General features: G+C 38.8%; 1 protein-coding gene across 1 annotated transcript; it reads right to left on the bottom strand.

Annotated features, from left to right (window-relative positions):
- Positions 1–411: 411 nt before the first annotated feature.
- On the bottom strand, positions 412–3334 carry LOC122468008 (CCR4-NOT transcription complex subunit 7-like). The gene is given in 3 exon segments (XM_043554510.1): positions 412–1026; positions 2331–2517; positions 3329–3334. Coding segments are annotated over 3 exon segments (750 nt in total). The 3' UTR covers positions 412–469.
- Positions 3335–11946: the final 8612 nt, after the last annotated feature.

Below are 11946 nucleotides of genomic sequence, written 5' to 3'. Positions count from 1 at the left end.
AGTCATCTCAAGGCTTCTCCGGAGCTGGAGGAAATTCTTCTAAAATGGCTTACTCACTTGACTGGTGGTAAGAGGTCTCAGTTTCTCACCATGTGGGCCTCTCCGTAGGACTGCCTAAGTATCTTAGTCTCATGTTAATTGGCTTTTCCCAGAGCAAGTGATTCGAGGGACATTGAGAGAGAGGGACAGAGAAAGAGGGAGGGAAAGAGGGAGAGCCATAAGCCAGGCAGAAGTCAGTGTCTTTTATAGCCTAGCCTCAGAAATCATACCCCATCACAGATGCTATATTCTCCAGATCACACAGACCAGTCATGATACAATCTTGGAGGGATTACACAAGGTATGAATATTAGGAAGTGGATGGAGATCATGGGGGGTCATCTACCACAGTCTGACCTCTGCTCTAAAAATCATAAGATTTTTAATGTTCTCAACCTAACAACCAACTGAGAAAAAGGCACTGATGTCTTCATACTTCTCTCATTTTGAAAAAGGCAATTCCTGTGAGCAATGAATCAGATCCTGCTTGATGCTCTGGTCCTATCCGTTCCAGCTTTAACTGTTCAGCAACTTCCTGTAAACCACCTTTGAGATTTTTGCAGCTCTTCATGAGGTACTTCACATCATATATGACAGGAAAAAATAATCAAAGGATCTCCAAGAAGTCAAGTTCTTCAGGCAAGTTAGAGTTGGTCAGGATTTTCATTAAATAGCCAAGGTCATAACCACTATGAAATGATAACCATTTGACCCCTTCACAGAGGACCACTCCCGATGTCTTAAGAAGTTCGGCAAAGTACTGGGTCTCAATTCCTTCCTCCTCATGTTTTTTAAACTGGATGCCAGATGTTGTTAGTAGCTCTATAGAGTCCTGGGCATACATGTCCTCCGTCAAATTAAATTTAAAATTAAACTGCCAAGTTGAAGTTCCTGGAGGGTATTCTCCTTGCTCATTCACAAATGTCAGTCCTAGCTGAATTATCTTTAACAAGTCTACATTAATGTCCTTTCTACATACAAAATATGCTTACAGCCTCCCAAGTTTTCCAGAAATTTCTTTCCATTATAGTATCCGCTCATAGCCCAGTATCTATCGTGTAAATCCGGTCTAGGTATGGGTAAGGTTCCTTGGGGGTAGTTCCTGAAGTATAGTTCCTCTGTATCTGAGATCTGTGAACTAAAGACAAGTTATTTGCTCCCCACATGTGGAACATGCAATGGCACAACATATGTACAGTTACTGCTATAGACCCTCCTCTTCAGAAAGTGGGGAAACGGAAGACATACATGAGTTCTAGCAATTCTGAAATCCAACCAGACACAGGTTGGCAGCTCCTTGATTAGTACTCAGGGCCTGGGGATAATTCTTTGTTCTTGGCTATATTCTCCAGGCCGCTGGTTCTGCCCACTGAGTTATAATTTGTTCATGAAAGGTAGCATGTGTTGGTAGCTGAGTGGCTTTCTCAGCCTGCTTTCTGCTCATACAAGTTTGAGGCCCAAAGTCCTCTTTTGTGCTCTGTCCTTTCAGTCTAAGTAGTGTGCCTGCCAATGTAATTTGTTTCAACCTGGCAAGTTTCCTACAAATCTCACGGGGAGGTGGGGGGGGGGGGGGGCGCGGGTTCATGTTAGTAAACATTAGAAGCACTTGTTTCTTTTTTTTTTTTATATATATTTTTTTCAACGTTTATTTATTTTTGGGACAGAGAGAGACAGAGCATGAACGGGGGAGGGGCAGAGAGAGAGGGAGACACAGAATGGGAAACAGGCTCCAGGCTCTGAGCCATCAGCCCAGAGCCCGACGCGTGGCTCGAACTCACGGACCGCGAGATTGTGACCTGGCTGAAGTCGGACGCTTAACCGACTGCGCCACCCAGGCGCCCCAGAAACACTTGTTTCTAATAAACCCTGTTGTTTATATAGCCCTCTGAGGCACCATCTTGGTTCTTCCAGCAGTGAAAGGATTTTATAGTCAGGACCTCAGCTTCATCTTTAGACTGTGTTTTCCAGGAAGTGCCCTAAATTTTATCTTTGCCTTGAAGCCATTTCTTAATTTTAGCTTCATTTGCCATCTGGAGAGTCTGGGAATTTTCCAAACCATCCATTATTGATTCTTTTTATCAAGTAGTCCTTCCTTTAGCTTATGTCTCTCGTGCCTTTGGTATAAGCAGCAGGAAGAAGGCAGGAGGCACATTGAACACTGGACATCTCAGCTGGATTCCCCTATTTATTGGGCACATTTTCTACTTTCTGTGTTCCTTCAGGCCAAAAGTGTTTCTGCCACTGCAAAATTAGAATTCCTTTCCTCCGATTTCCAATAAGATTTTCCTCACTGTCCTTTAAGGCCACAGCTTCAGCCTCAAAGGCCATCATATTTCTGAAGGGTTTCTTCGAGGCTCCTGAGGTTTTCACTAACACCCTCTTCAAAGTCCATCCAACTTCCAGCTCCTGCTCTGTTCTAAATCCACTCCCACATTTTGGGTTTCTGTTATAGCCACACTCTATTTCCAGGTCACAAATCTGTAATGTGAAAAAACACATACTTCAGATACAATTCACAATTCATATACCTTAAAATTCACCCTTTTAAGGAGGTACAATTCATTGGTTTCTAGTGTATTCACAAGGGGTACACCCATTCAATTCCAGAACATCTTCACCCCAAAAAAGAAATACTCATTACCAATTGCTCCCCATTCCTTTCTCATCTGAGACCCTGGAAACCACCAACCTACTTTCTGTCTCTTTGGATTTGCCTATTATGGACATTTCACATCAATAGGATCATCCAATATGTGGCCTATTTCGTCTGCCTTCTTTCATTTTGTACAATGTGCATTAGTTATCTATTGCATTAACAAATTATCCCATCTCACAATTTCTGTGTTTCATAAATGTGGGCGCAGCTTAACTGAATGGTTGTACCTCAGGGTCTGTCCTGTGGTTGCAGACACTATGTGAGCAAAACCTTCAGTCATCCGAAGGTTTGCCTGGGACCAGAGGATCTTATGTTAACGTGGCTTCCCCATGTGGCTATAGGCAAGAGGCCTCCATTACTTGCTACTGGCTTAAGGCAAGAGATCTCAGTGTCTCACCACATGGACCTAGCCATAGATCTGCTTGATTGTCCTATAGCATCCCCAAAGTTGAGTAATTGAAGAGAGGACGAGGTAAATGCCACAATGTCTGCTATAATCTAGCCTTGGAAGTCCTTTACCATCGCTTACGACAAATTCTTCTGATCACACAGACCAACCCTGATTCACTGTGGGAGACTGGCTCCGCAGATGGTTTCTTAGAGCGTTGACATATTAGGAAATGTTATTCTAACAGCCATAGACGAATATATTGGGGATACACTCAATTCAGGAAAATTCAAAAAGATAGCAAAGTTTTCCTACACTCTAATAAAAGAGGGGTTTTCTATACTTCTGAGCCCTAAGCCTGTTTCTTCACTTTCCAGTTTGATCTGTAAAGGTAAATACATGGATGTTTCTGAGTTGGTTGAAGTATAGAGAAAGCAGCTCTCTCTCTATAACTGATCCGTTTGATCTCCTTATTCCTTTCTGGCTTCTGATCTCTAAGTCTTGTATTCATATTTGTCAAAGTTTTCAATCCATGCTGTTTTTGATAAACGTGAAAAGGTCATGCCTTCCTTTAATTTATTAAATTTAACGTTTAAATTTTAAAATATGTTGTGACTAAAAGCAATAAAATTATGGCAACTTATTTATTTTTAATGTTTATTTAATTTTGAGAGAGAGAAAGAGAGCACAAGTGGTTGAGGGGCAGAGAGACAGAGACAGAGACAGAATACACTGTCAGTGCAGAGGGCCCACTGTGGGACTCTGACTCACCAACCATCAGATGGTGACCCAACCCAAAATCAGGAGTCAGAAGCTTAACCAACTGAGCCACCCAGGCACCCCAAAATTATGGTGATTTAAGAAAATGGGGGTGCCTGGATGGCTCATTCAGTTGACCATCAGACTTTAGCTCAGGTCATGATCCCATGGTTGTTGAGTTCTAGGCCCACATCAGGCTCACTGCTGTCAGCTCAGAGTCTGCTTTGGATCCTCTGTCCCCCTCTCTCTGCCCCTCCCCTGCTTGCGTGCGCGCGCTCTCTCTCTCTCTCTCTCTCAAAAGTAAATAGACATTTAAAAAATAAAAATAAATCAATGTTTCTGATACTGAAAGATACGTAGGCTTGCAACTTGATGATGCAATGTTATTGTATGCTTCAAACTTGTGTACAGACTGCAGAGTGAACTGCTCAGAGGCTCCAAAGTGCAGACATTTGAATTAGGGGGAAAGGATGAGGAAAGAACGTTATCTGGGCACTGGGGAGAAGTGCCCTGTGACTGAACTATAGGTGCAGGAGGATCCACAAAGCGTGAAGAGCATGCGAATTTAGTGAGTGTGTATTATGAACAAGGCACTTGCTTTAGATGTTTTTCATCTTCTTTAGGATTCTTAAAGCTCTGAGAAGAGCTGTGAACTTGCTCAGAAAATGAGGTGCTATGCAAATGTCAGGGCTTCGCAGACCCTAGATTAAGAATTCCTGTTTTAGAAAAGAAAAAGAAAAAGAAAGAATTCCTGTTTTAGATATTTTTGCCATGATAACTTCTTTTCTCAATATTGTTAGAAACAGTCTTGATAAATGTACCTATCTCCCAGAGTGCTATCTCTGGTGTGGCAGATCCTTAATATTAGGGAAAAGAACTAAAGAGAACTTGACACAAGTTTCTTGTATTTGTGGTTGTTGTTTTGTTTTGTTTTGTTTTTTTCCTGCAATTTACAAGTTGTCAAGGTGATCATTAGCTACAAATTATTTTCCTTACCTTCCTGTATTAAACTGATCTTTTATTTTTATTAAACTTTTATTTTGTGAAGTCAGAAAAAAAAAGCAGAAAGCACACAAGAGTCATATGGCAAATATTCAATATAATCCCAATACCCAGAATTTAAAATGTTAACATTTCATTAAATTTTCTTCATTAAAAAAAATAGTATCATAAGAGATAAAGCTGAAGACCCCTTCATGCCAAACCCAAAGTTCCAGCCCTTTTGCCCCACAGGCTACAGCTATCAGGAATTGGTATATACCCTTCCAATTCCTTGTTTAATTCTTTCACAGCCATGTATGTATCCATATCTAATAACGGTATTAACTTGTATTATTTACATTTATATAAATAGCATCATTGTATACATGTTTTATACATTCCCTTTTTAAATTTAACATTGTTTGGTGATCTAGCCAGTTTATTTTAACTGCTGTAAAATACTACATTGCTTAACTATATCGCATAATGTTTTCTCATTGACAGATTTTTTTTTTTAGTGGGCAGTACTGTAAGGAACATCTTTTTCTTGGTTGGACCATATGAAATTGCTGTTTTTGTAGGTCAAAAATATTTGAATAGGGAGTTTTTTATGATTAACCATTAGCCATTTGGATTTCCTCTAATGTAAATTTCCCACTTACATTCTGTGCTATCTGGAATAAGATAAATGAATGAAGTATTTCAAGAATTTACTGTGGGGGTGCCGGAGTGGCTCAGTCGGTTAAGTGCCAACTCTTGATTTTGGCTCAGGTCATGATATCACAGTTTGTGGGATCAAGCCTGGCATGCAGCTGTATCTGATACCATGGAGCCTGCTTGGGATTCTCTCCCTCCCTCTCTCTCTGCCCCTCCCCTGTGCTTGCACACATGTGTGCACACCCTCTCTCTCAAAAATAAATAAATAAACTTCTTTAAAAATCTTAAAATAGTTAACATAACTATACTCTAGTACGGTAATGGGGTAGGTAAATAATTTAGAGAAAAATAGAACTTGAAAGTACGTGATTTTTAATAGGATCCTTTTTAATTAAAAACCTACCATTAACAAAGTGCTTATTATGTGTTAGGCATTGTGTTAAGCACTTTGTATATGTTACTTCGTTTGATCTTCAAAACAACTCTATTAAGTAGAAATTATTCTTATTTTGCCTGAGGTCACACAACCATTAGCCATTGGAACTCATTGCAAACCCAGGTATATCTGGCTGTAAAGCCTGTTCTAATCATTATCTTGCCTTCCCATAAAAAAAAAAAAAAAGTCTCTAAAAATTTACAGATCCAATAAAAGTGACACTTAGTGGCATGCAATTTTATAGATAGTAAAAATAGGTTAGTAAAAACTATATTTTAGATATTTATAGTATATAAACAATAAATAGTAAGTTCTTAAGGTACATAAAATGAATAAAAATAAATATATATTTGGATTTTAATTAGTAAATCTGGCTGCAAATAAACAAAAGTACACAACTTTTACATTACTGCACAGATTAATGTAAAGACAAGACGAAGGTGGCACAGTAGAGTCATGTTCTTACATTCCACCTCCTAAATACAGAGCTTGACATATAAAATGGGAAGTGGGAAAAGGAGAAAGACATTCACGGACTGAAGAACACAAACACAAAACACTGAGCAGAGCTGAAGCTAATGTCTGGTGAACTCTGGGTCCAGAAGGCAGTGACAGCTTAAATTTCTGTTCATGTGGAATAATCAAAACTAAAACTGCTTCCATAAGGCAAGATTTGAAGGTAGGCTTTTCACTAAGTCTGACAGGACTATTTTCCCTAATTCTTATTCTAAGGTGAGGTTTTGCTAAGCAAGAAAATAACAATAGACTTGGAATAGCAATGAGGGAACTGAGCTAGGATAGGTAGAAGAGATAAACTGAGAAAATTATTCCGGCCTTCCCTTAGAAACAAGATTCAAAGGCTATCTGAGCCTGGGTTTAACTTGATGTAATTATTTATGCCTGTAGTTAAGAAAATGTAGCATTAAACTCCTAAGAGGTTATAAGGTAAGGTCATTATTCTAGAAAAGTAATTGTTTTTCTCTATAAAATGCAGTTATAAATTCTAACCCTTCCAGACAAAGATTTAAGGTTTTTTTATGTAAGTTTCTTTTTTTTTAATGTTTATATATTTATTTTGAAGGAGAGAGAGAGAGCAAGCATGCATGCATGCACACAGGCACCTAAGCAGAGGATGGGCAGAGAGGGAGGGAGGAGAGAATCCCAAGCAGGGCCATGCTGTGAGCTCAGACCCCGACTTGGGTCTTTATCCCACAAACTGTGAGATCATGACCTCAGCCAAAACCAAGAGTCGGATCCTTAACTGACTAAGCCACCCAGGTGCCCAGATTTAAGTTTTTTTCCACTGAGAATTACAAAGACACATTTCCAGAATCTCAGTTTTAAATTCTGGGATAGAATTTTAAAGCTTTGTATTCTGTGATAGGCAGAATACGGATGCCCTAATCCCCAGAACCTGTGAATAAGTTACCTTACACAGCAAAAGGGACATTCCAGATGTAATTAAATCAAGGATCCTGGACAGGGAGATTGTCCTGGATTATCTGGGTGAGCCCAATGTAATCACAAATGTCGTTATAAGAGGAAGGTAGGAAGTAAAGGCCAGAGGAGATGTGGTGACATAAGCAGAGGTAGGAAGATGTGGGGTCAGGGACCAAGGAATGCAGGCCGCCTCTGGAAGCTGGAACAGACAAGGAAACATCTTCCCCCAGAGCCTCCAGAGCCTCCAGAGGGAACATGGCCCCACCAACACCTTGATTTTTGCCATTTTGGATTTCTGATCTCCAGAACTGTAAGATAGTAAGTTTATGTTTTCCTTGTTTCCCTCTCTCTCCCTCTCCCTCTCTGTCTCTGGTGTGTGTGTGTGTGTGTGTTTTGTTTTATTTTTAGAGACATGGATGATCCATTAAGTTTGACGATCCATTTAAGTTTGTGCTGTTTTAAGCCACTAAATTTGTGCTAATTTGTTACAGCAGCAACAGGAAACTGCATTCCAACTCTTTTTAGACATATTTCTAATATGGAGAATTTGTTGTCATTGTTGTTGTTGCTGGTGTTATTAAGAAAAGGCAAATGAGAAGGAATTTAGGAAGATAGCAGCTTATTTTGCCTTTTTTACATTCCCACACTCCTCAGTAAGCAGATATACAAATTAGAGTAACAATGATGTATATGTAACCTTATGGTCATCAAAATGTCAAAAAATTTAGATTCCATTTATTAGTGGAAGAGATGGAGAAGGAGGAGAATGTTTTCATATATTGCTGGTGAAAAGCAATCGGTATTACCTATTAAAATGAAAAATACATTTATCTTTCCAACCAACAATCCCACTCCCAGAAATCTAACCCACAGAAATAAAAGCACCTTTACTAAAGACATATTTAAATATATTTATGGCATTTGATTACAGTGGAACAAACTAGAAACAAAGTGCCCATCAACAGGAGAATACTTAATAAATTATGGCACTTCCATACCATAGAATGGTATGCAACCATTAAAAAGAATTAGAGAATAAAGTTGAACCCCTGTCGCACACCGTATGTAACAATTAATTCAAGTTAATTCACAATGGATCAAATCTAAATGTAAGAACTAAAACTAGAAAGTTCTTAGAAGAAAACAGGCATGAATCTCCATAACCTTGAATTAGGCAATGATTTCTTAGATATGACACCAAAAGCACAAGAAACAACAACAAAAAAATAGGTAAATTAGGCTTCATAAGAATTTAAGATGTTTGTATTTCTAAGGACAAAGTTGAAGACAACCCACAGAATGGGAGAAAATTGTTTATATGTGTAATATCTACAGTATATAAGAATTCTTACAATTCAACAATAAAACACAACCCAATTAAAAATGGGTAAAGGATCTGAACAGACACTTCCCCAAAGAAGAAAAACAACAAGCCAATAAGTTCATGAAAAGATGGTCAACATAATTAACTATCAGGGAAATGCAAATCGAAACCACAGTGAGATAACTCTTCACACATAGTAAGATGGCCACAATCAAAAAGGCTGATAAAAACAAGTGTCGGTGAGGATGTAGAGAAATTGTAACTCTTGTACGTTACTAGTCAGAATGTAAGATGGTACAGCCTTTTTGCAACATAGTCATTTCCTAAAAAAACTAAACACGGAATTACTATAACCTAGCAATTTTCCTAGGTATATTACCCAAGAGAATCTAACTTAGGTCTACACAAAAACTCGTACACACAAGTTCATAGTACAATTATTCATAGTAGCAAAAAGTGAAAACCCACTGTCCATCAACTGATGAATAAACAGAAGGTATATTCTTACAACAGAGTATTATTCAGTCACAGAAAGGAATGATGTACTAATACATGCCACAGCGTGGATGGCCGTCTTAAACATTATGCTAAGCCAAAGAAGCCAGACACAAAAGGTCACATATTATGTGACCCCATGTACATAAAGTGTCCAGAATAGGCAAATCCATGGAGATAGAAAATATATTAGTGTTTGCCAGGAACTGGGAGAAGGAAGGAATGGGGAGTGAATGCTAATGAATATGGAGTTTCTTCATGAACTAAGGAAATAGTCTGGGATTAGACTATGTGATGGCTGCACAACTTGTGGATATACTAAAAAACACTGCGTTTCATGTTGAATGAAATGTTCACTGTTCAACGTTGAGTTCTATATACATCGTATGAAGAAGACCAAGGACAAGAACAAGGATAAGAACAAGAACTTTTTTGGATGATTTGCAGGCACCACCAGGTAAGAAACCATTTGTCATCTGATCAGGTCAGAGCCAAGAATCCATTTTATTTTGTTATCTTTATGTAACTGGATTTTCTATTTAGAGAAGACAGGAAAGTTCTCCTTTGAAAATCTGTTTACATCTGGGGTACCTGGCTGGCTCAGGCCTTAGAGCATGTGACTCTTGATCTCAGGGTTTTAAGTTTGAGCCCCATGTTCGGTGTAGATTACTTAAAACCTTTTTTAAAAAGTTTACATTTTTATAAAATGAAGTCAATATAAGTAAGAGTATTAAAGAAAAGCATTCAGTAAATAACAAGGTATATTGGCAGACTCTGACATTTGTAAAAGTCCTAGTGTTCTATTGCATATTTTTCAAACCCAAGAATACTGTTTGGATTAATAATCAAGTAAAAGTCAATACACCATTCACTTCCCAGTGCCAAATATCTCCATAACTTAATCCTTGGATATGTTTTTCGAAGTACAAACCCTTTCTTTCAGTACTATCTCCAAGGAAATTTTCAGGGATTTGCTCTCTAGATTAGGTATCACAGGTTTTGCTCCTTTCCATTTCAATAGGCTGCCATCCCCACTGGCTCTCCATGGGGCCAAGTTTCCTGAACTGTGCAAGCTGAGGAGAGTTGCACAAGAAAAGCTTTGATACTGGGTATCTTTTGGATACCATGCCAACTTGTAGTTCCAGGTAGTTAATATGTGACACCACATTCCTTTCGATGTATCAGATCTTTTTTTTTTTCCATGTTTACTTTGAGAGAGAGCTGAGCAGGGGAGGGACAGAGAAAGGGAGACAGAACCCCAAGCAGGCTCCACGCTGTCAGTGCAGAGCCTAACGCCCAATGTAGGGCTCCATCTCATGAACCATGAGATCATGACCCCAGCCAAAATCAAGAGTCAGATGCTTAACCAACTGAGGTACTCAGGCACCCCTGATGATGTCATATCTTTGCAAAGCTGGGTTTTGGGTCATTGCTGTGATAAAAAGCAAGTACTACACAAAAATCAGTGTGGAAGAAAGGAGATGGCAGTTGTCTAGTCTGATCCCAATTTTGAGAAACCGTGCAGTGCCCAAAAGGGACACCCATTCGATTACTAATGTGGTCATTTAAGAATGAGATAAAAAATACCACTTTTGTTTTTAATTTACATGTATTAGAACCTAACTACTTAATGTTAACTGTTAGGTTTTGTTTTGTTTTGGCCAAGGAACTCTGAAAAAATTACTGAGACTCTACAGATACCATAAACCAAGCAAGTTTGGAAACGTTTGGGTTATTTACTTCTCCATATATTAAATACATTCCAAACTTTGGATAGTTCTTCAGTTTGTTTTTTGTTTTTTGAGAGAGAGAGGGCAAGCAGGGGAGAGCAAGCAGAGGGAGAGAGAGAGAATCTCAAGCAGGCTCCACACTCAGCATGGAGCCTAATGCAGAGGGCAATGCAGTGCTCAATCCCAAGACCCTGAGATCGTGACCTGAGCAGAAATCAAGAGTCGGACGCTCAACAGGTTGAGCCACCCAGGTGCCCCAAGTTTTTCAGTTCTTGTGCCACATTCCTCTTGTATATGAATATGTTTAAGGATCAGCCTTCCAGATTGGGGGTGAATATATAGAAACATCTCTTGATAGCAAAGGCCCATCTTAAGTGCCTACTTTAAAGGTAACAAGTCAAATACAAGCAGTCCAATGTGGCTAGAGGGAGATACACTCCCACTTCCTAGCTCCCTAGGATCACTCCATAAACTATCAAAATGACAAGGAGACACCAGAGCCACTCAACACACATCTGTAATCAGGTGTGCTCATGTGTCTGGATCAGAGAATTCCATACCATCTACCATTCCCAACCAGGACATCCTGGGGTAAATCATGCTACTCCTGATGTCTCCTCTCAAATTTCCTACCCCAAAAGGAGCTTCCTATAACTCAGACCCCAGCTGCAGTTATTCTACTAAATTATGCAGCATGTGAGGGCCACAAAAATGCAAACCATTACATTATAATTACTCTGTAATTATACTGATTGTTACAGCATTAAATATGTACTTCTGAAAATGAGTTTCCATAGTTACAATAACAAACTATTTTTAGAATTAACAAATAATGGACTTCTTTCCATTTTTTAATTGTTTAGCCCACTCACAGCAATTTGGAAAAGGGCTGAAAATCAAATATTTAGGGTTTCCAGTCCTGAAATGAGACAAACTAATCAGAATACACTTCTTAAAATGTTTATACCAAATTCACAGACACAGTATACATATAAACATATAGCATATTCACACATACTTTAAAAAAAATAAAAAGGGGAA

The sequence above is a fragment of the Prionailurus bengalensis genome, chromosome B3 (assembly GCF_016509475.1).
Source record: "Prionailurus bengalensis isolate Pbe53 chromosome B3, Fcat_Pben_1.1_paternal_pri, whole genome shotgun sequence".
In the NCBI taxonomy this organism is placed as follows: Eukaryota; Metazoa; Chordata; class Mammalia; order Carnivora; family Felidae; genus Prionailurus; species Prionailurus bengalensis.
The sequence above is the reverse complement of the archived record's forward strand: the minus strand, read 5'-3'. Positions and strand labels throughout refer to the sequence as shown.